The following is a 26,369-nucleotide window of genomic DNA, read 5'->3' on the forward strand; positions in this document are numbered from 1 at the left end:
TAAAGAAGCATTTTTCTTTAAAGTTGCTGTAAAAGAAATTGAATAAAACATTAAGCATTTAAAAATGATAAAATAATTCATGAGAAGATTTTTACCTATCGTATAAATTGCACCGTCCAGATGGAAAGTAGCACTTTTGCACTTTTTGAAAACCTTTTGATGGGGATAAGAACGCAAAGATGCTGACGGGGACGATCCTTCCTTCATTTCATCTTTACTTTCAACACTTCCTTCCTTCTTATTCATTTTTCCCAACACCAATGTTTTTATTATTAGTTTAATTTAAAAAAAAACCACTTCACTTCGATGATTCAAACAAATATAAATGTAAGAATGTAATTGTTCGATTCGTAATTGTCCGTCATAGTATCATTGTTAATTTGAAAAACAATCGTTTATCAATTACCACTAAAATCGTAGACTTGTTATAATAAATCCTCTCGAATACGATCTAAAAAGAGAAGAAGAAGAAGAAAAAAAAAGCTGTTCATTTCAGAAGGAATTAATCGTTTAATCCTGGTTAAACGTTAGTCCTAGCCGAAGGCAAGACGAGGGCTATAATACCGTCGAGAAATTCTCCAACTTTAGATTAACTCTTCGTTTCACTTCTACAAAACTATTACAACTTGTGAATAAATCTTCAATAAATTTAACGCCAAATATATAAACATATGATTCTTTTTATACTACATTATTGAGAATCGCGTTTGACGATTTACACGAATAACGCGATATTATAATTGTATAAAAATATTGGAAAGTAAAGAATCAACGCGATACGCGCGACAACAACAAAAATAGAAAAAACACTCATGCAAAAACGGTGAGAATAAAAAAATAAAATAAAATAATACAACCATCTATCGTACAATATACGTGATACTATTTATTCGTGTATAATAATATACACACGTAAGTTATTTTGTTTGTTTCTTATACATATATACGAGTAACGCGAACTAGTAAAGGTACATCCTGCTGTGTACGGTTACAAATATAAATCAAACAAACAAAAAAAGAAAAAAAAAGAAAAAGAAAGAAAAAACTTTCGTACCAACAATCGAATAATAATTGTTAAATATTTTGCCGTGTGTAATATTGTTACGTTCGATCCTATTTCGATGGAATAATTGGCGTCCGTAATATACGACATTCCACCGATAAATTCCTACCAACCTCGAAACCAAATGTCTCTCTCTCTCTCTCTCTCTCTCTCTCGATCTGTACAACAGGCATACACAAGAGAGCATGCCAAATCAATCGTTCATAGTCTACTACCGCGGTATACACGGTTCAAGAACAAATGATCGAGTACTCTTCTCCGTTCGTGACGTGCTTGCGTCGACAAGCGTTCCTACGTACTTTGCAAAAGGGTCGAGTTCTTTATTCTCTCTCACTCTCTCTCTCTCACACATACACTCTCTTGAGACATACTCGACTCGATATCCGATCATATTTTTGTTTCATCTCACAAAAAAAAAATCACCGCAGGAGGTAAGTTTAATTAGATCTCTTCGTGTTGTTACATTCCAATAATTTTGCTAAAGTCAAATATATCAAAGACGTTTATGTAGAAAAGAATTGTTTTCAAAAATTAAGAATATTGTTTTTTTTTTTTAAACTATACGAGAGAAAGATAGAGAGCGTGAGATAGACAATTAATATAACGAAATTGTTTCCTAACTTTAAATTAATTCTTCTATTGCAAAACGTTTAATTCGCACGATTAAAACTAAAATAATTATTGTTGAACGCGGATTAAATTTTTAACGTCCAATTCGAAATAATACAATTGGGGAAAAAAATGATAAACAACAACTCGCGTGTCATCACTTTTTATTAATCGTTGATCACCATAAATCGTTTATTATGTTATATATTGGTTTAACCGAGATTAAAACAAACCCGTCACTTTGGCAAAGTTTTTACAAGAGGAAGAGGAAGAAGAAGAGACTATAAAACTTTGGTAACGAACGAGAACACAACTGACTCCACGTGTATCCCCCGTTGTTACCAGTGTCGACTCGAAAGCTCAAAAGCTCGTCTCGAAAAGCCGCGCAAGCGTGGCGCGGAGAAACTTGGCAAAAGCCAATCCACCGAGAAGCGCGAGCTGCCACCGAATAATACTCAAGATAAATGCTAAATAGGACGCTTTGATTCTTTTTTTCTTTCTTTCCTATGCGCAATTTTTAAGAATAATAATAACGTTCTTCTGTTCTAAAGCTCATAAAAATAAAAAAATAAAAAGGAAAGAAAAAAAAAGAACGAATTAACACGAAGCACGAAAGTAATAAATATTTCAATTCTAAAAAGCGTATCAACCCTTACCCCCTCTCTCTTCCTCCCTTCTCTAACCAACTATTTTCAACTTCTAATTGGAACCCAAATTACCCTTTCGTGTTAGGAATTTCGTTATTTTTTTTCTTTTTTCTTTTTTTCTTCCAAGGATACATTACTCTCTATATAATTTACGACATTTTAGCGATTTATTACGGGTGATAAGATCGCTTAAAAAGGACGGTGGAAAAAGAAAAAAGAAAAAAGAAAAAAGAAAAATAAATAAATAAATCGCGAAGAAAACGAGTGCGTTTCAACGACCTCCGTAACAACCAGCAAGCATAATCTTTCATCTTTACTAGTATCGATCCAGTTCTCATAACACGAAAAGGCACCACTTCAAAACGGTTACTTTTAAATTGCATAAACTTTTTTCTTTTCTTTTATTGTTTTAATCAAAAATTCCCTTCTCTTATAAACCATCCCCATATATATATATTAATTTAACTTACTGAGAGTATCATATTTGCGGTTGAGGTAAAAAAAAAGATTTCCTACGAGATGATATTTTATATTTAAAAAAAAAAAACAATTAAAATGATTGAAAATATAAGTTGTCAATGTTATAGATGGATGGATTTCGATCTAGGTTATGGCAAGGCGTTCAATAATAATGAGAGATGAGGGAAAGGAACGCGTGCTTTAATGTGCCTGACAGATAACGTGTACCCTGTAAACAACGTCTTATATAAAGGAACGAGCATATAAAAAGAAACAAAGATGATGATAGGATGAGAAAAGCTGCTAAAAGCGTATCTCTCTATCCTCTTTGAGAATACTTATAATCACAGTCCAGTTTGATAAGATATATAAGAAAAAAAAGAAAGGAAAGCTAAAAAACATTCTCCATTTCGTCCCTTTGTATGGGTGTTAATGGAAGAAAAACGATACTTTTATTTTTCCTACCAATTAGTTTCTTACATTGAGATAATTATAAAAATATATATTTATTTTATTTGTCTTTATTTTGTTAGAAAACAAAAATATTCAACATTCTTCGAATAAAATAATATATGTTTGAAATATCATTTAACCTACGACCACCATGAGACGTACTCTTCAAAAGACAATTCATTTGCATTAAACGACCAACTTTGGTAACACTAAAGTGCAAAAGCTTATCTTTGGTCGGATTCTGTTTCCAAAAGGATTACATTGTAAGCTTTGCTCTTTGATTGGAGGAAAATTGCGACACAATCGAAAAGAGAAAGAGAGAGAAAGAGAATATATAAGGGTTCTCGGAGTTAAAGAGAAGTTCCTTCTCTTATCGTTGAGAGCAGCCTATAAGTTTGGGTATGGTCAAAGTCATCTAACCTCCCAATGTGTAATTTAATTCGACAGAGAAGATATATATGTATACTTACATACATAGCAACTTATATACTGGGGCTATACGAAATGGTTCCAATGGGAAACAAGACACGAAATAAGACTACTGTGTGGTAAGAGGATGACGATGAAAATCTCTGGAGATGAAAGGACGAAGGTAAGCAGGGCGTGTCAAACACTTCGGATAAAACCACCGACGGTTAAAGAATATTATCCAGAGAAAGTAACGATAAAATATAATAATATATAATAATTTTTAAATGATATTTAAATTGAAATTATTCAAATCGTAATAATAATCGTAATGCTAACCAGGAAATAATAAATTTCAATGAGGTAAGGTCAAGTTTTCATGCATAATATAATATCATTGAACATTTAAACTTTCATCTATTAATTTTTAACCACCGAGAATCAAGAAGAACTTTTACGATAAAGAAGAAGGGAAAAAAGAAAAGAAATATATATATATATATGTATATATATATATATATATATATCAGGTTGGGGAATCATTTCTAGTTTATGGGAGAACGAGATGGATGAGTTTCGGTCCGAATGGATTATCTCTTTTGGAAGACCTTTTTTCAAAGAATCTCGATCTTTATCATCTACTTTTTTTTTCTTTTTTTTTTATCACTTCCTCCAACTAAATTCTATCGATCGTTTTTATAATCGATATAGACGACGGATGGTATCTTCAATGAAAATTAAACGATCTTTTTAAGATCCATGTTGGTTGAGTTAGTAAAAGCACCTTTACAAAATGAAATATATATATATATATATTTCACATCTTTATGGTTTTAAAAAAAAATCGCGACAAAACCAAAAAGAAAAATAATTCGTCGTAATAGTTTTATTTTCTAAAAAATAAATTTATACGCGCGAATATACATATCTATTATACATATATATAAATATATATATATGATGAAATTGTCATAAGACCTGCGTACAATTTAACGATACACGAGTATTGAATTAACTACTGGATGACCTGCTTTAAATGATATTATACATAGAAATGGATCGGGTTGACAACCATGAGTGTGTACACTCTAACAAATTGACGAAGTTAATACTAATTGGCTCGACACGATGAAACTATGTAAAACCTATTCCATATTGTGAATCTTGACCGTGAAACAGAGGAAAAATTGGTCAGATCTCTCGATTAAACTTGGCCCTGACGCCAATTTACCGCCAAGAAGCCAAAAGAATATACCGTTTGCGTTTATTCGTCTTGGGAGAAGGATTTTGGCCAGCTTCATACTTTCCACCCAACAATTTCTATACGTTTTAGCTTGACCTTAATTCGGTTGATGTTCTTTTTACGATATATCAGCGTCTAGAATTAATCTTCAATTTTGTTAGAATTAACATTTAAAATTAAAAGAAATAAAAAACCAAACTACCGTATATAAATAACGAAACGAAACACGGAAACGTAAGAATATAGAACAGTTATTTCAAAGTAACTATTTGAAATTGATATCAAATAAAATCACATTCTCAAGAAGTGAATATTTTGAAATGAAATAATACAAAATTGACTTTTCCCAGATGGCTTTAAATAATATTTTCTTTAAAAACACTCAAAATTACCATGCAAAAAAATAAAGATAAAATCAATTTATGAACGTTTATCTCGATAGGTTGTTATTGATACTGACACTTTTATCGGAATTTTATTAAATCGCGTATCAAGATGTGGTAGAAAATTTCTTACAAGATTTTTTTCTTCGATATTTGATAAAAAAAACATTTATGTAATAGATATAAAAAAAAAATACTTTCATATTTTGATCTCGAGGGAATTATGATCTCGATGATATAGATAAGATGTTATATCGTTAAATAAGCTTTTACACGAATCAACGTATTATTGAGTTAACTGTGTTAAGCATCCAATCGTATCTGCTTTAAAGTTTCCTGGCACTTCTACTATGAGAACGAAATGCTTGTTAGTTCTATGCAGCAGCAATACCGCATTAACTGCTCTGTTCCAAAAGAGAAAACGAGAATATTTACGCACCCATGCGTAACTTATATAAAAATATGTATATAGTATATTATAAATGTATATACAGCAAAGCACAATACACACACACACCCTACTACTTCTTTTAAAACAAAATTAAACTCGTTAATGAAAATAAAGGTATCTGCGTATTGCGTAAATTAAAATAGAAATGTGTATGTATGCAATATTGTTTGTTCGTAGAAATTTTACAATGCAATTTATACAATAATCGCGTATTTAATATTTTAATCGCGAACTAAGAATAAATAAACTTGTAAATAATATCCCGTACGTTTAATTAATTAACAATGCAATATGAACTACTATTGCTATTCATTGACCAAAATAATATTAAATGTCATTAATAATATACCATATATATATATATATATTTCGATAGAAGACACAAAAAAATGTGTACTATAAACCTTCTAATAAACACAGGGAAGTTTACTCGACTGTTAAGATTGCAATAAGAAAAGAAACGTATCGATCTTAGATAGCAATAAATTGCAAAATGACGCCATAAATTCTATCCCCCTAAACGTTTGTTGTCTACGAAGGGATGAAAAGGATGTGATCGAGTACGGCAGATAAACCCCATATGTTTAACGCATAAAAATGCGTTTCTTCTATGATAAAAGAATGAAAAAAGAAAAAAGGGATGTTAGATAAAGGTGTGAGAAAAAAAATAAAAAAGAAAGAAAATAAATTCCTTAAACGTGAGAACTACTGCATATAATAATAAGTAGGTAACACTACTACCATTACATATCATTTTAAATGTCACTTCGATTTAGGACGCAAACATTTAAATAGCATCTCATGCATGAACACTTTCTTCTCGCGAAATTTGCAAAGGGTATACAAAAAAATCTGAATATGAGACGGTACTCTACGAAGACCTTGAAAAAAGAAAAAGAAAAAAGAAAAAACTGGGGAATAGAGATATTTACGAGAAAGCCTTAAACATTTGATTGTTCCCAGAAAATGGGAATGAGGAAATAAGGTATAGATGATATAGTTGTGCGCGATGGACCGTACAACGATACGGCTTCTATGTATGTGAAAATAATATATTTGTGTGTGTTAGCTTTGCCACGTTCTATATGATGATGCATTTATCGTCTAGCAGTACCTCTTAGAAGAGCACGCATGTTACATATCTCTTTTGCATAGGTGGATGCTCCATTGTCGGATAAACTCAACCAGAAAGAAAGAAATAGAAAGAGAGAAAGATAGTACAATTTCATCCAAAAAGAATCCGATTATTGTGACATTGCTTTTTACACGAGCTTATCCACAGCCTGACCTCGACTCGAATACTTTGAAACTTTATCACGGAGACATAGTCAAAAAAAAAATACAAAAATGAAGGAAAAAGATAGTAGAAAGGAAGAAAGGAAGGAAGGAAGGAAGGATGGAGAGATGATCTGCGTTGCCACCAGTAAAAGCTGGTGTTATTAAAATTTTTCACCCTCTACTTTCTCCGTTAACTTCTCCTTTCCATTTACGTAGCGGCATCCTCTTTCACTCTCATTTGCCAACTACCCTCCACACCCTCTCCCCATAACCTTCCCTACGCCTCGCTTCTTTCTCCTACCCCCTCATCTCGTTCTCGCATCCTTTAATACTACCACAACGTTGGAAAAAACGTAAAAGTACTTCGATTCCCCTCTTGCAATTGGAATCACAATTTTTTTTTCTTTTTTGTTTTTTTGTTTTTTTGGGGGGGTTTTTTATCATTGACCGCATATGGACCGGACAAAACGCGAAACGAACTAAGCATAAAATCGATTTGGTCGTTGGCGTGATAGGGGGAAAAAATGAAAAAGAAAAAAAGGAAAAAAATTGTAGGGAAAAAAAAAAACTAAAGGTCTATCAGAGAATTGCTGAATCCGCTGTCCTCTGGTGACAATTTTGTACGCTTGATGATGGATGGACTGCCAGTAAATTGACTAAAACGAGACCAAATCCGTAACCATGAGGAAATTCTTGTATACATTTTGGTGGGCGGAAGGTAGATAAGGGAGAGGATTGTGGGGATTTTCAAATCATACAACATCAACAAATTAAATGAATTGCCTTTCCCTGTTATCCGTTAATCCTAATAAATCGCAATACTTTTCAATTCATTATCGTACGATAATCCAATTTTTATTACATTTGCTTGTTTTACAAATTTACACGATGGCACACTTATTTTAAACGAGTATAATTAAAATAATACCGTGTAGTATCTCGTCAATTGATGTCTTTTTAAATGAATTAACTTTGCTTTTATCTCTTGAGAATAATTTATTTGCTCACGCTTATCAAATCAACATAGAATGATGTATTTATCCACTTAAATCAATATTTTGTTATCAACCAAAATAATCAACTTTTTTTTTATTTTATATTGATCCCTCCTATAAAACCACACGCCAAGTATATTTGCGTAAATATATAAACGCTCGCGGTTATTTGCTAATGGAAATCGACTAATTAATTCGATAATTAATTACTTTCCTTCCGTCTCCACTCTCCCTCACCCCTACCTTATTCGTAGCTGTAAAATTTGAAGAAAACAAAAAAAAACACAAACATACAACTGTACCAATATCAGAGACATCTTTTATATATCTTACAAATAACAATGAGCAGAGAAAAAAATTAGAAAAGGGGAATTGTTTACCACGATAAAAACTACTTAAACGCAACCTGATAATTTACCGACACCCGGTATCTTCTAGATGAAGAATCTTCAAGAGCGGTGAGTTATCAAAGGGGAATACTAGCGCCAGCTAGAGGTTAAATATCGAAAACGTTAAGAAGATTATCGATTCTCATCGTCGAATAAAAAGATCGTCAAAGAGTCGCGGCAAACTATTTAAATAAATATTATTTTCAAATGACGATTCTCTAATTGAAATCTCTGTAACTTCAAATATAGATAACTTAATGAAAAATATATATATATATATATATATATATATATATATATATATATATAATATATTAATTTGACGTAACTTTTTAGCTATGTCTAACATTATCGCATGACAAGCATTGTGCTATTAAATATTCTAAATTGAGAAACTTCTACATACTTAAACTTCCAGACTAAATAAACCAACTTACGAACATACATAACGTGACTTTAAATGAACTTTCAAAAGATTGATAAACAACACTCATTCGCGAATGAATTAATTTGAAATTACAATGAGATATGAAATTAAATAAACACACGTGTATAGATAAATAATATATATAATATTCTCTATAGAGTACTTCAATTTATTAAGCTCGATCTTTTTGAATACCAACATATTGAAATATTTGAATATCAAGGTATTTGAAAACCAAGCCTCATAACTATTTCAAATATAGTTATAGAAAGCGATGATATTTCAACGCATATCCACGTGTACACGTATGTATATCAATGAAATTCCTATTTCCAATAATTCCTCACACAAGAGAGTCCAGCTTTATTATATTTGCTGAATAAATATTCGCAAAAACACAGGATCGCGTGTATAAGTTAATATTGGACTGTCAGTTATTTTAACTTCCTAATTTACTAAATCTAGATATAGCTTCGCAGTTTGCTTATTGAAAATGAAACTCAATATTGAAATCTATGCATTATGAATAATTTAATCTCGAAATATGTGACGTACAATGTACAATAGTTGTCTCTCCGTTCTTTTTCTATAATACAAAACCATAAGATTCTAGTTACATGTATCATAGGATACAATTTTTGTTCTATACCTATTTCATATTCCTGTGTTACGGAAACCAAAGAAAATTTTTAAAGTTGTCAACTTAAATTAAACGCGTACAACACCTGTATATCGTTTAATAAGAGCCTGTATTTTTTTTATCACGTTATACAAAGCATGTCACAATTTTTGTTTCACTTAATATAAATCAGTGTCACTCATGAATTAATTTTATGTAACAACTTGCAATTAAATCTCCCTATTTTTGTTTTTTATTGAAATAAATAATTTCTGAAAAATAAGGAAATTCCAGTAGATAATACAACTTAAATAGGAAGTACAATTATGAGTAAAATTGTTTACATGGTATCATATCTCACGTCTCAATCTATCTTATCGATTTTCCTTCCAAAAAAAAAAATAGAAGATTAATTTACAGCAGACACGGTCATTGATCATGATGATTCATACGAACTAATCGAGCAACTATACATAACGTTGCATTTATTCGTCGAATTATACAATAGAATAAAGAATAATAAATTCTGTAAATTCTTCCATTGGTTTAAATTCGATAATGATCAAATTAATATAACTAGATTGTACGTAATATGAACACCAATGAAATGATTAATTTAATGAACAATGGTCCGTAAATTGAACTTCCTAAAACGAAAGTATCATCAAGGATTTGAATAATAGAAACGTAACGAATTAAACGACTGATTAACGTTTCGATGTAATCCATTTGATCAAAATGTTCCCATGTATGTAAACTTAATCACGAAAATCATTTCCAAACTCTAAATGCATTCGCCACGATTTGGAATATAATCACAAACCGAACTACAAAGTTATTACAATGTAATAATTAAAGCGGAAACGCGATTAACGTCGTTACGTTCAATTAAAATTTATGAATCTTTACGAAGTAAAAAAAATACCAAAAAAATATCTTCTTCGTACTTATCCCAATTTATAATGGAAACGAATAAACATAATAAACAAGTCGTTAGAAGAAGAAGAAGAAGAAGAAGAAGAAAGCTACTTTGTGCTAGCATTTTATCAAGTGAAAAGAAAATGTGGTAAACAAGTAATCTAATATAAAAGGGAAACGAAAAACCGAACGTTCTTTTTCTAAGAAGCTTATGTATTATTTGTATCAGAGTTCTCTCTTACTTTATCATTCATATGCACTTATACGCTATCCCTAGCTAGTCTTTTAAAATATTGTACGTATTATATTATAAAAAAGAAAGTATAAAAATATTGAAAAGGAAATTCTTGAACAATTTCCTGCAAAACACAATATAGACGAAACCCTCCATTAAAATTCTGTTCAAAGTAACGCTTTATTCAACGATCCTATGATGATATTTAAAGTATATTTATTTCACCAATAGAGCATAAAAAGTAAGCTTAAGGGGTTAAGGTCTTCTCCTTTCTGATAACCCGTATTGATCTTCAAGGAAATAAATGTGATCATTCTATGCTTGGAAAACTTTTTACGAAGAAAAATATGCTCATACGTAACGGTCAAAGAGATAAGTGCGAGAAATCGAGTTAGTATATAAAATACTAAAATTTCTTTCGACAGGGTAAGATAAAAAAAGCTTATTTTCCAAAGTACTATATCACAAAACAGTTAAATAACTTTATCGATAAAAAAGTGTCGTCTTATAAATGATTTTGATTTCGTGAAATAGAATAAAATGAACAGATAGACAACCCAAATCATTTTCAAAATGATGAAGTTAGAATAACGTCAATGTTCACGTTAACTTTCTATCAAACTAGTTTCAAAATACAACTTGAGATAAACCGAGGTCCTTTGATTTCCAATCCTGCACAATTGCCATTTGATTCTAATACCGGAAACGAATTTCCCTCCTTCGCTTTGAGTCAACAACGTTAAGGATACGTCACGTTTACCATATCGACTAGTCACTCAAAGTGCTGACCTAGCGATAAATTCTTTTCTATCATCAAAATTTCTACCTCGTCTGTAATATGCATGTCTGATAATGACAGGGTTTTATTAGATCGAAACTTCCGTATAATACTGTATATTAATTTACACTTATCATTTATAATAGGTCCTCTTAAATTAAAAATTTCAATTTATGTATCACGTCAGCATAAATTAATTGCATATTCTTCTACAAATTAAGAAAATTATTATAAATGATTTCTTTTTCTTACAACTTTTCACAGCTGATGTTGATTGAAATTTTGTTTTTTTCTTTGTGGATTGAAAAATTAATTAATTATTAAATTAATAACGACTAATTAATAACGAATGGCAATAATTAACTAGAAGATTTGAGAATCTCGTAGTTACTTATAATACAAAAAGATCTCCTAACACGGCTAGTCTTTGAATCCAGAGAAATCTACATCTTCTATTATACGACGACGAATAGAGAGACGGTTATAATTGAATAGCCTGATTAATTAAATGTCACAAGGGAAATATATCATCAAATTCATAGATAATCTTACGTCGTTTGTCACTAAGAATTAACTTGTCATATTAAGACCACCAATGCATTTACCACGTTATTAAGGTTCATTGTTTTGATACTTCCATTTTAACGATAAAAACAATAAAATTGTTTCTAACGAAAGAAATAAAACATTGACTCGAACGAATTGTTTCCCATAGAATATTTTCCATTCGTAACGGATTTTACTTTGACACGAATGCTCGTCAATCTTTCAACGTTTTACACCAACTCGAAATGTATTTATATAAAAACCTTAGATAAAAAAAAAAAGAAATCAATTTAAATTTATCGATAAAGTATACAATATCCGTATGCATACAGAACGATTTTAAAAATACACATCACACTAAGTTCGATGAAAAATATTGGAAATAGACATTCGTTTGTGACGATATTTTTATAGACATTAATTTGTACTGATAGATATTAAACAAATATAATATCTATTATTGTAATCAAGCTAATTGATACAGATCGCAATAAAAAATATTTATTAACAATTCTATTATATGAAAGTAATCGTATTCACGTACCACATATTCTTTGCACGATTAAAGTAATTTTTTATTTGAATAAGAACTTTCCTTTGAAAGGATTAAAAAAAGATTTAGACAAAGTATAATTAGCTAACGAGAAAATAAAATTCTAAAATGCTTAAAAAAGGAAAATCTGACAAATTCGTAAAAATCTAACACAAGTGCAGAATATTCTAGGAATCGAATGATCTCAATTAATCCTTTCCTGTCCTAGTTCAAATTAATTAATAAAAGAGATCAAATAATTCTCATTACAAATTACACTTTTCAAATTACTTACTCTTTTATTTTTGTTTGTTCAATTGAAGCTCAAAGTTTTCGAACTAACGTCCAATTTTCTCGATGAACTTTCTCCGACATAGATAACTAGGAATCAGGAAACAGCAAATCACGAAACGTATAAACTTTTTTAATGATCACCAATCAATTTTATAAAAGAAAAAATCTAGTCGAAAGATGTGTACAATTAAACAAATTTTATTTTGATTGATTTTTCTAAGAAAAAAAGAAAAAGAACAAATCGTTCTGTATACACGTAGAAGAAAATATTAAACGAATATTTCCCAAAGCCCAGTTTTGGCTTGAACCTTACAAATAAATTCGTAGCGTGTCCAATTTTTTCTTTATCGGAATACAATTGCTATTGTTCCACCGATCTTTAAGGTAAGACACAAAGAGTATTGTGACAAAATAAAGACTCACCCTGTGCATTCCTGTCTTTATCCATGTCCCTTTTTCGTATCGAAGATAGACGAGTGGCAATATCGTTGATCACTGCATCATGAAACCTTAGGATTTCGATTGGCCGTGACTTATGTGGATTTGATTCTTACAAAAAATTCTTCACAATATTCCCGTATTTCTCATGAACAAAACTTTGTAATGAAGTTATGTAAATATAATAATAAAGAAACCAACGAAAAGGGAGAAAAATACAACAGCTAGTCAAATTCAATGAAAATGATCAAATTTTCGCAGGAACGTATCTAAATTAATGAATGAAAAAAAAAATTAAAAAATGGCACAGCTTACTACACGAATGTCCTTCCTCGATAATTTATTCCGTACCTCCTTGTTAATCGAGCAGTTTAAAAGAAGCAAACGCAACTACGTAAATCTCTAAAACTCGAACTTAATATCGAACACGCGAAAAAATTACGAAGGACAAGGCCACGTAAACATGATTCACTCTTATTTTTCTTCCACCGTTCATGAATATTCGAAGACAGGAGTAGGAGGAGGAAGAGGAGGAGGAGGAAAGAGGAGAGAAAGAGAGAGAAAAAAGAAAAAGAAGGTAGCAAAAATCACGTCCTTCTCGAGTCCCCGAAGACGACTTAAAGTTAAGGGACAACTGGCCGATTCTTTGGTCGCGGAATCGCGGAATTCACGCATGCGCGCCCTTTTTCGAACAAACGCACGTGATCTGTAAACCGTTTGTTAACTCAATATATTACCCAGTAAATTGTTCTTAGACTTATTTTGCAAAAAATAATAAAAAATAGAAATAGAAATAAGAAGATTTGTTGTCCCTTAGTTAATAGGTAAAGGTACGATTAGATAAGACTGGGTGCGAGCTCGATCCGTACCCTCTTCGATCCAACGCTCGCGTCCTTTTACTGATCCCCTCCTCTCTTTCCCTCATCTGTTAAACTCTTGAATAGGTTACGAAGAGGGGATAACCGCCATCGACACAACTTCAACCCGTCGATGACGATATGAAGAGAAAGGAGAGCCACCGATTGGGATTCTGACTCGACGTTTCCATTCGAGCTATCCAATGGCTAAGCGGGAGTAAGGTGAAAGCAAAAAGGAGAGGAGAAAATTGAAAAACCGATTCGTTCGAGATAGGTTAATGGTGTAATGGTAAGGGAAGAGGGTTTAGAACAAAGTGGAAAGAGAAGTTCGAGAATGCTTTTTGACCCCCCACCCATACCCCCAACTACCCTCGTCCCATTCGATGTCGACGAACGCTCGCGAGTATGATTGTTTTTCCTCGTGAAAATTGTCGTCTATTTTTGATACTTCTCCAAGAAGATAAAAGAAACAAAAAAAAGAGAAGATTCAAGTGTTACCGGTGGGAGAAAAAATAAAGTGATATACGAGAATTGAGAAAGTAAAAAGAGAGATATGAGAAATATATATATATATATAAAGGAGATGGAAGTTTTTTATCGGTTCGTACTATGTTTCCTTTTATGTGAATAACACGTGTGTATGTTCTTAATAATTAAGAGAATAAAACACGACTCGTCGTCGCGAGTTAACGGTGAACTGACTGTTAACCGACTGCATCCCGTACGACGCAGCTACTACGGCCGATGAAACCCGCGAAAATCTGAGACGCGTGCGCAACTTTCGCGCATCCTCGCATATGCCAAATTTTCCAGCCAATTTACTTCAGAAACTTGAGCCTACTTTCATCCCTTTCCCACCCCCACCTAGAATATGCCTCCAGCTAGTTATTATTCTTTTCATCATTTTTTTGTAAGTTTTCGCATAAGTATACGCCAATCATCATACGGAAAACTTATTTTATCGATATTATACGGTAGAGACAAACGTAAGCGCGAATGATAGGATAAGTTTTTTCTAATATAAACTTTATGCACAGTAGTATCAGATCGATTGATCTTACAGCTTCGAGGCATCTTAAACATATCGTACTATTATTAAATCGTATTTAAATTTAGTCACAATACATTCATTCCTTTGATTTAATTTAATATAACGAATTAATCAAATACGTTAGAATACACAGAAATTAAAATCAATAATTAAATTCCTATATTCTTTTGTTATCTTTGAATTCTCTGATATACGGCTTTCATGCACAGTTTCCTGTGTATTATCACGAATTTTTATTATATCAAAAAGCACGTGTGTTAATGAATAGTTTTATTTAATTTGATAAAAGGCCGTATATAGGTTATCTTCCGATAACTTCGATAATAAAAGATAAAGGATTTTTCATGAATATTTTAACGTCATTCTGGTGAAATATAAAAATTATTTCATGTAGTGATATTCTTAAAAGAAACATGATACATACATGCTGTTTTCAATTTATGTTTCAAAAATACGTCGCGGATTTACCGTTGAATAAATTGTTTCTTGAGGAAAAAGTGTATTCTCACGAATTCAGTCAAAAACGTTATAATATATTTGATATATTCAGTAAAATGAATCACGAACGGAGTAAGAGAAATACACAAAATGAAACAAACGCAAGAATTATACTTAAACAGCAGATTAAATTTTATAAATTGAATCCTTTCACGCTAAAGGAAAATGATACGTGTCGAGTGAAACGTTCACGAATTAATTTGAAAAGGATAAATGATTTTACTTTTACCAAGGGATGCAACGAGTCGTCCTTCAAACTTCCGATACTCATCGTCGTTTATCGTTAGCACTTTATGCGTACAATCGGTTACCTTTCATAATTGGTTTTTATTTATATCAAGACTACCTGTCTGATAAACAAGTTACTATATATAATCACGAAATTAGTTCTCTGTATTTTATTATTTTTTTCTCAGTCTTCTGTGTTTTTTTCTTCTACATAAAAAAATAACAGCACAAATAACGAATAATTAATAAGATGAGAGAAACCTTACACGGAGTGTGCGTTAGTTATTCCGTTGTTAAAGTATCCTACTACGTAAAAGAAACACAAAGTTAAAACGAGAAGGACAAAGCTACGTAATAAAACATTTGCGCGATAGGCATTATATACTTTAAAAAAATATATATAATAATACGTTGTGTCAAGTTTTTTCATAGAGTAATTTTTATCATGAAATGCGTTAACGTATATTATTTCTTTTATCAACGTTAAAGATTTTGAATCGTTGGTAACGTTGGTAAGACGAGAATTACGAAGAGGGATGATAGCCATGGGCCCTAGATATTAATACGTACCATCGTGTTCGTACTCTTTGTCGAGCAACGACGTGTAAGATCGACTCTACCAGAGCTATACCCTCGACCACACCGGTGATACTTTGTCCCCGTTGCAAGGTGAAATGCTAACTAAAGGGGATGTTTTAATGGCAGAAGATAATAATAATATACCTCAGTTACAATGGCTATTCCTAGGTATCCATCAAGAACCCTCGTAAAATCCAGGTAAAGCTCCAACGAACCTATATCTATACCATCAATCTATCTTGTAAAAGACGTTTTAGTCCGGATTAATTACGAATCATTTTCATCCTTCTTATTTTCTATTTAAACATATTTTAACATTAGATTTACGGATATTTTGTTCATTATTTTTTAATGACTTGCAAACATTTTTTGAATGAAGAACTGAGTAGAGGGTAGGAATTAATATTTACGTAATTAAAAACGAATATATATTTTTAAAAAATAATATTTAAGTTTTATATATATGTAGCAAAAAAGTTTTAAATGAGTCAAATTGGCTCAGTCCGTAAATCTAGAGTTAAATATACGTATGTATGTTACAGATTTTTGTCCGTCAAGGAAATACTTATCATCACTGTCTAACAATTCTTTGAAATATCAAATACGACCATGCTTTTGGTTTTTTGTAACAAAGATTGCACAGTTCTTCGTAAAAGGTTGCATATTCGATTTGTCGAGATCAACTGAAGTGAGTGCTTCGTAAACTTTTCTTTAAAAAAAACAAATTGAGAAATACTCGTAATATTTGCACTTTTCAAACAAGGACATTGTGTTATCGACATTTCAAGAAAATAAATCCTTAATGTGTATTTATATTTGTCCACTTACATAAGTATGTACACACACATATTTATATTTAAACATATATATATGTTTAAATAAACTTTTCAGTTAATTCGTATATTTCAAACGAAATGTTTTAACGAAAAATTGTTTGCACCACATTTTTATTTCTTTTTTCTCCAAATCGTCGAATTCAATGGAAACGAAAAAGGTTGAAAAAAAGAAAAATATACAAAAAAAAATGCTACATGATAAAATGTTGATTTTATATCAATAACTAACGACAATCAATTTGTTCGTTCCATTTCAAGTGATTATAAAATACTAAAATTGAGCTAGACGAGATGTAGTATTTTTTCCTCACTAATATACACTCGAAAACTCGTAAACGTTTAGTAGTCGAAATTGAATCTGCATTTGTCGTATTTTTATTACGGTGAGCAAAATAACGTGTACAGTGAAAACTGTGACAGGAAAAATAAGTAAAAAACACCCCCCAACGTCAATGAATTCCTTCCTGCTCCGTAAGCGAATAGTATCACAGTGTACATTTAACAATGTATATGTTATATTTAGTTTTTGTGTGTGCCTTCTGAAATACCATTATACATATATTTCAAAATAAAACAATTTCAGGAACTCAAATAGAAAAAGATCTCAAAGGTTTGTTGTTAAATCCAACAATGATCACCTGTAACAAAAAGAAAATTATAGAATCAAGTGATACAGTAATAGCCTGACATATGAATCGTCCAATTCGCAGATGCTCTTTTCAAATTGAATTCTCTATTTATTTTTATCAAATATCTATTTACCGTTGTAACATAAAATAAAAAATAAAATAAAAAAGTAAAAGTACAAATATTAAGTTACTATAGAAAATAATATCTATTAATTATTATGACTAATACTTTTAACCTGCACTATATAGAAAAGAAAAAATTACAAATTTAATAAAATACGATCACAGTTAAAAATATTAAAGACAACAAAGAAAAGAGAGATTACTTTAATATTTAAAAAACGATAAGCTTGAAAATGTAATAATAAGGGAGTTTAAATTTTTTGACTCGAACTAACTAAACACATATGCATCTTTTTTAAGATATTAGACACCAATTTGGTGTCCCGAGGAGATGGAATCGTCCATTATCTCCAATTACAACTACGAATTAATGACGAGCAAAAAAATTATACAATAAAATATAAAATATGACTAGACAGCCATTCTCTAAAGGTTCGAACTTGCTGTTGAACCTTTGAAAATAACTCAATAGCCTGTAGTTGCCCTCTTCAGCCACAATTAAGTGGAAGCCTCTTCGGCGTTAAGCCTCTTCTTTCTTCATTCCATGAAAACTGCATTTGGACATTCCCTACGTGCGAGCAAGATAAAATCTTTCATACTAATTTTGCAAATAAACTCGTATTTTGTTATGATTCTAATTCACAATTATTAAAAAATTAATTTACAATTCGCGTTCACTTTTCTAGTTCGTGGATCATCAATGAACTTAGATTTCATTGACCATACACGAGAACATTTAATCGAATGTCCAAGCAGATAATGATTTCCCTCGATGACCTAATAACACTCCGCACTTTTAACGTCGAGTAATAAAATCGAATTGAGATAAATAGTGCAATAAAAGTAATGCATTTTTTGCAATAATTTTATTTCATTAATTCGTTATTAATTTATTCTTTAATTATATCAAATATTTCAAGCTGTAAGACGAAATCGCGATAGTGCGTAGGGCTAATCCTGAAATACTTAAAACTAAGTATCAAATGCATCAAGGAATTTGCGAATCTGATTCGACTCTATCTCGTTCGAGATAAAATCGAAGTAGAAATGAATTTTTCAAATGGTTGCAAATGCCTTTGAATCATGATACATAATAAAGATCACAGAATAGTTACAAAATAAATAAACAAATCAAACATAATAGAATGAGATGATCAAAATTTTGCAACAATTCTGTATAAACCAGGAGGCGGAGTTTCCACTCCGGAATGGAAGCAAGAAGTCTAATGCCTTCCTTGTATCCTACCTACTTAAAATTAAAGTTTTCACATTCATCCAAAGAAGTATGCTACCTGCCTGCCTATTACCCACATGTTTACCCGTTTTAAGAAAAAACATACACACCCACCCACTCACTCCACGGTTCTCTCACATACCACCAGGGTGCAAAAGCCTAAACTAGAGAGCATGCCCCGGGGCACCTCCGATACCCTAGTTCAACCACGTTTCATAAACTTATATGTTAATGGGTATACGTACTTTTTGCTGTAATCGGCTGCCAAGGCTAGTGATTATTGCATAAAAAACTAAAGCAAAAATACAAGTATACACTAGTATATATATGCATACTAGTAATATACGAGTATATCAAAGTTTTCACAAATAAATGCAGTAACTCTACTATGCAAAACGGTTATTTAAAAAATTTTAAATATTTAATATAAATATAAGAATACAGGAACGCGTATTTTTTTATCACGCGTGATACGTAGAAGTAGCGCTTTGAATATTAAATAATGTATTCAATGAATAAAAAATATCGCGAAACGATGTACAATACACATTACCTAATACGAACACACAGGTGTAAAGTACATCGTGCAACCACTAACACAATAACAGCCGCTAATGAGGGACAAAATTAAAACTAAACCCATATTAATAGTTTCTCACCCATACGTGTAACACCTGGGCACACGCATAAATGAGAACGCAGAAAATATGGGGGAGAGAAACGGGGATTAGTATATTAGAAGCTGAAAACCCTGATCTAAAGAATATGATTAAGACATAAACACATAAATACATTTGTATAAAAATTCGTCTAAGCGACTAAGGACTCTACAAGTTACTTCATAAATAATGACTTTAAATAATTGTTAATATATTTAATTAATATATTTCAAAACCTCGGACGACTTTCTTTCATTAAGTTAGCTGTTCTAATGAAAGAACTGGGCTTTTAGCCACCACTTAACTGGCAAAGTCTATCCGTCACGAATGAGTTTGTCTTCTTGCTCATTTATTTAAAATATCGAAATATCGACATATCAAAATTAATCTCGATCCAAAATCATATAAAATAAAATCGAATAAAATATAAATAAAAATGAATACTTACAATGCATTCCAATGGGATGCAGCTCTATTGCACCATGGTGATGCACCTCGCGTGAATCTAATAACGCGGTATAAACGAAAATAAGAAACTATAGATGACTTTCTTATCGTGAAACCGAAATTTTATTATATGACGAACAACACTGACTCTAATTCGCGTTTGATTTTAACTTATTACTCGCTCGATCACTGATTCTACAACTAATTCAAAGACTGCATTGCACACATTCAATTGAAACAAACAATTTTAAATCTTCACTGATGCACTAATGCACTGACTTTAATACGTGAATAGTTTGTACGACTGTTTTTAAAACACTCCCGTACATTGCTTCGCGCACGATTGCAATCTGAAACATAAATAAAAAACAATATTATTAATATCTTTACTATATTACAGGAAACATTTAAAATTTTTAAAGAATTATTTAATACAAAAATATACTCACTTCGATAAATGCACGATAAATGCACGAGGGGTCTCCTACCCTTAGGATGACGATGAGCACGCTTTTAAATCGAATAAAAGAAACTTGCGAGTTTCTTAAACGAGCAAACGAAACTTGAACATGCGATGATCAACACTGAATCTACTTGTCGACTTTTTTATATTTTATTTTATCACGATACAACACACGAGTATTTTATTGCCTACATACACGATTGCAATATTCTGAAACAGAAAAAGAAAAAGAACAATTAATATCATTGTCGTCATAAAGATCTATTGAAATTTTCATAGAAATGTTTGATAGTAAAACATATTTACTTTTAGTCTTGATTGATGACTGCAGGATGGGTATCCTACCCAAAAAATGTTTTATCATAAAAAATTAATGTTAAATATAACTCAATAAAGTGTAACCTAAAAAATAAACCGTTTTTTATACCATTTTATGTAATGCAAAACTTTTTAAATCATTAAAATCAAAACGATAACTTTAGAAATAAAATTATTAAATAATTTATTGCGTAGTTACTGTTGCCAGTCTTTACGTGTCGAAGGACGAAAGGGGAAAGAGATACGACGTTATTATTTATCCTTGAAAGTGTCGAACGTTCGGTGCTCGGTACTCGGGTACTCGGTACTCGGTGTTCGGGGATACTCGGGTTCTCGATACTCAGTGCTCAGTGCTCGGCTGTTTTTCTTTTGTTTTCGACAGTTTCTTTTTCATTTTTATCTCGAGAATTTCCTAGAAATATATGAACACATTTGACTACCTGGAAGTCGAATGTTTGTATTCTTTTTCTTTCTTTCTCGTTTTCTCTTTCTATCTCACACTCTTTCTATTACACTTCTTTTGTTTTAAAATAAAGAGATAGACTTACCTCATAGATGTAAAAGGAAGCACGATTCTTAGATTGAGTATATGTATTCGTATTGGATTCCCCAACACTCGGAAAACTAAATAAGTAAGAAATAAAATTACATTAGTACAATATAAAGAAAATCAAATATATGAGTGTATGTGCACGAGTTATCTATACTTATGTATATATGCCTGTATGTATGTGTATGTGACAGAAATCAAATTTAATACGATATACGATTTTTGAATACATAATTATGAAAAATAATTAATTGAAGCATCATTAAAGATAATAAAAAGTATCGATACCGTGAAAAAAAGATAGAAATTAGAAAAAAAAATTATAAATTACCGTGGTGATATTTGGCGGGAAACCGAGAAATGTCGACGATTATATTTTCACGGATATCTTTGGAAATTTTTTTTTTAGTTTTGAAAATACTCACGTATACAAAATCATGCTTTTAGTTATCGTTTAATATATAATTTGAAGGTGTAAACGTTAGAAAATATCTTTTAATTACCTGATAATAACAGGACGACCAAATCTGCTACAACTACTATAGATGACAAATTCAAAATGGTGGTCACTTCTCCTTCACGGTACGTTGGCGAAAGATCGCTGTCGTTTCATTGGCTAATTAGCTGATTTATTATTTCGGACTTGAAATGACCAATTAAAAGATTCATCACGCACACAAGCTTAACCGGCACACGTATGTAGCATCGTGTTCGTTCGTTTAACACACGTTCGTCTTTCTCCTAGATCCACTTAATCAAACTCCATATGATATTTTATTTATTAAATAAATCAATTGTAAATATTCTAACAATAATGAATAAAAAATGATAATCTAGACACTGTGAAAACCTGATCGCATAACGCAGAAGAACATAACTGTACAGAAGAGAATCGTCCGTCTATATAAATATGCATAAAACAATTGAGATTTCTCTCATGCATGCTACCATGAATTAAATTGATAAATAAAAATTTCGCGGGAATGATTTGCATTATCGATTAATTACCAACGCGTCAATCTCAATATCTTCAGTATTTTTGATTTATTTATTAAATAAATAATCATATGGAGTGTAACTAACGTGGTTATAAAGAAAGTCGAATTACGTATGTGTAAAGACACATTTTATTTTCGATTCATTACATTTTATTTTTTATTAATAAAATTTATTAATTTACTATTCATTATTTTAATTATTTATTTTATAGTAACGGGAACATTTTTTGTTTACGAAACCAAGTTAGTAGAGACGTTTATCTAAAAAGATATTATTAAAAAACGTATCAAAATGATTTTCTATTTAATGTATGCTAAAAGGTATCGAATTTTTAAACCAATGTATATGCTTTAAAACAATTTGAAATATAATTAAAATGGTAAAGTTCTAAAATGAAAATGTTTACCCTTCAAGTTATCACTGCGCATGAGCGATAAATTAATTACATTAGAATGAAACGAAGGTTAAAATCCAAACGTTATAATCTTGAATTTTCTTTATTAGAATTATTTGTATCTTTGCACACATGCTCTACATATAAAAAGTCATATAAACAACTATCTAATCAAAGTTTTCTTATAGAGAATAATGGCTCAGTTTGAAGGGGAATTTCGAAGAGGAAGGTACTCTAAAAATATATTTCGTACTTTTAAACCATAATCGAGACTTCTATCGATTAATTAACAATTATTATAATAATCTTATACACTCTATTTATATTACAAATAATTTTTAGTCTCAGAGTCATCACAGCGCATGAACAATAAATTAATTACATTAAAATGAAAAGAATGTTAAAATACAAACATTATAATCTTGAATTTTCTTTATTAGAATTATTTGTATCTTTGCACACATGCTCAACATATAAAAAGCCATATAAACAACTTTCTAATCAAAATTTTGTTATAGAGAACAATGGCTCAGTCTGAAGTGGAATTTCGAGGAAGACGGTACACCTAACATATACACAGTGCTTCTAAACTAAAATACGAATTCTTTTCGATTATTTAACAATTATTTTATTATTCTTATACATTCTAATTATTGTTCAGATTGTTTCAATGCATATGCAGTAGTTTAAACGTTATATACCTATTAACGTACTTTAAGCAGAAAATAATTTTAATATGAATTTATTTTTTCAGTTTATCAGATGACTGTCTTCAACCTGATTGCGTTCCTGGACCGGAAGGTAGTATAAAATACTCCAATTACTTTTTTATTAAGTTTTAGTTGCAAATGAAATTGTATTAACATTGATTTAAAATTTCTGTTTCAGAAGCAATTTAATGGGTAGCGGGTAAATTTTTTGTTAATAAAGGGTACCATTTACGAATAAAGAATTTACTTCAGTGATGCGACCCTGCCCACGCGAGCCATGATTCTATCTTACTCCCAAGGATAAAATCATGTTCACTTAACTTTTAAAGTGGAACTACCGTCTTTTTTTTGGGGCTTTTTGATATGCATAGATAGACATACATTTAGCATGGGAAACTGAAGTTTCATTGTATGGAAAGGCATCTTCCGCTATCGATGAGTCGGGCCCAAGGATTTAATTCCTCAAGCCTGCGGTTAGTATTGGTGTTGGACTGTAGCTTGGAGTGTAGGTTTCTCCTAAATTTAAAGTCAGTGGATTAGTCCAACCGGGGGGAAACCACTTAAAAAAAAAATCGTGAAATCGTTCCACTTTAAAAGTTTCACTCTTCTTCCTTCTTTCTTATCCCTTTTCTTTTTTATCTCTTTTTTATCCATTTGCTTTCTGTTGCAGGTTAAACTACGGTGAGGAAACGACCACAGGAGGACCAAAGGAGGACCATAAAGGAACAAGAAGTAGATTTGGTTATATAGGATAGTTTAAAATAATTATTTATATAAATATAATTAAAATTTGTATCTTTATATAATTCTCTTTGTAGCATCGCACATGTGTGATAATTATTTTTAATGTATTTTCTTTATTTATAGATTCCATGGAACAACTCATAATTGTATATGCTGCTTTTAATTATTGTACTTTATTTTATCTAGATTGAAAATTATGTATATCAATGTATATAGATTGTATTTTTTTAAGTTGAAGTTATTCTAGGGTGTGTTAGTTTTAAGAAACATTGATGATTCTATTGAATTTCTTTTCAGGTTACACTCCTTGTCTATCATTTTATATTTTTTGGTATTCAAATTTTTTTCTAATATTCTCAATAATTCTTTTCATGCTCGCACGCTCGCACTAGGGAATGTCCGACAGCAGGCATCAAGAAAGAAGAGGCAAAATGCCGAAGAGGTCCCCACTTAATTGTGGGTCAAGAGGGCAACTACAGATTCAATGAGTTATTTGCAAATTCAACAGCATGGTTGAATTTTTGCGAATAGCTCGTTAGTCATTTGATATTTTGATTATTGTATTATTTTGCTCGTCAATAATTTATAGTGGTTTTTTAAGAATGGAAGTAATTAATATAGTTTTCTTTCTGTCATAAGTGAACATCGTTGAAATTAACACACCAACTCTCTCTCTCTCTCTACTCTCTCTCTCTACCAGAGATTTTTATTGCCAAAAATAAATTGAGTATTTGATAAATTTGATTTTATAGAGTAAAATCCCATTCCAAATTCCCCTTCACTTTAATATCATATCATTTTTTAATTTCCAATTACCCCACACCTTTCATTTTTCATTCTTCATTTCATTCATAGAAACTAATTATTTTATAATATTTTTTAATATATCTTTTTTTCTAAGTATTAGGAACTTAATTTTTATTTTATTTTGTTTCAGGACGTGATTAAGTCTAATGGATTTGTAGGTGTTCATTGCATCTTTTCAGACCTCCAAAATAATTTTTTTTTTCTTTTTCAGGCTCATTTCCAGTTTCTCTTTTCAATGGGTAGAGGATAGATTCTTTCTTTGGTTTCTTCTCAAAGAAAGGGTCTACTTCAGGGATACGACCCTGCCCTACGCGAGCCATAATTTTCTCCTACCTCCAATAATTGGGAAAAATCATATCCTTACCTAGAATTTCACACACGAACCATAACTTTCCTATTCTTTTTAATATTTTGTTAACAGGTTTAACTAGGATGCAAAATTCTGTCCAAGAGGACAGGGGAAATGGACCAAAAGAGGACTGAATTATGGTAAAGGGTAATATAAAATAATTATTTACAAAAATAACTGAATTATTTTATCTTCTTTTTTTCTACAGGTAACATTTAATATCTTTTTTTTTTTACAGGTAGCATCTAATATCGTTTTTTTGAAGTGAATATTTCTTTATAATGGGAGTGATTTGAAAAAAATGAAACACAGCGCAACGTAACGTTGTGGCGAGCGGTGGTAAAACGGAAGTAAGAAGAAAAAAGAGACAAACATATAGGCTTGAGCCTGCGAGAGAATGAGACACAATATATCTATACAGTTTTTCCTATTCTTGGTTTCCTCCTTATGCGCTGCTTCGTAATCCCCACTTCTGGCTACTAAGCTTTGTATATATGTGTGTTTGTGTACGACTGCATCTACGAAACGTAGACTCATATATAATATCGATACTAAACCTGTATTGGGATCTCTGGCAGGAGCGTGGCTTACCCTAACGGCAAAAATATGAACTAGCCTTCGTAGGTTGCTATGCATTACGTATATAAACAAAATAGAGAACAACGTTTATAAAATTATCATTTTTTTGTAATTAAATGAAATAAAATGAAACTTACTTGTTAAAAAGTT

At 31.0% G+C, this 26,369-nt stretch overlaps 1 protein-coding gene and 2 long non-coding RNA genes across 6 annotated transcripts in view; 2 read left to right on the forward strand and 1 right to left on the reverse strand.

Annotated features, from left to right (window-relative positions):
* Positions 1-20,454, reverse strand: part of LOC107070023 (dual specificity calcium/calmodulin-dependent 3',5'-cyclic nucleotide phosphodiesterase 1) — a 73,925-nt gene extending 53,471 nt beyond the window's left edge. The window contains exon 1 of one of the 2 annotated variants that reach the window (XM_015327823.2): positions 20,308-20,454. In XM_015327823.2, the coding sequence (XP_015183309.1) occupies positions 20,308-20,314 (7 nt within the window). In that variant the 5' untranslated portion in view covers positions 20,315-20,454. Of the gene's footprint in view, positions 1-13,150; positions 14,354-20,307 lie in introns of those variants that run through there. The other variant, XM_015327822.2, reaches the window with a different exon arrangement.
* LOC149032392 (uncharacterized) lies at positions 14,906-20,207 on the forward strand. The gene is made up of 2 exons (XR_016176811.1): positions 14,906-16,576; positions 16,921-20,207. It is a non-coding gene; the product is annotated as an uncharacterized LOC149032392 (long non-coding RNA).
* Positions 20,455-20,649: 195 nt separating the features above from the next.
* Positions 20,650-26,369, forward strand: LOC149032393 (uncharacterized). Of its 3 annotated transcripts, XR_016176809.1 has the most exons (3): positions 20,650-23,589; positions 23,785-25,787; positions 25,879-26,369. It is a non-coding gene; the product is annotated as an uncharacterized LOC149032393 (long non-coding RNA). The 3 variants fall into 3 exon arrangements; XR_016176808.1 differs by having other exon boundaries at positions 20,650-25,787; XR_016176810.1 differs by having other exon boundaries at positions 20,745-25,780.

The sequence above is a fragment of the Polistes dominula genome, unplaced genomic scaffold, assembly GCF_049000335.1.
Source record: "Polistes dominula isolate Pdom_NZ unplaced genomic scaffold, Pdom_raw_medaka scaffold_35, whole genome shotgun sequence".
NCBI lineage: Eukaryota > Metazoa > Arthropoda > Insecta > Hymenoptera > Vespidae > Polistes > Polistes dominula.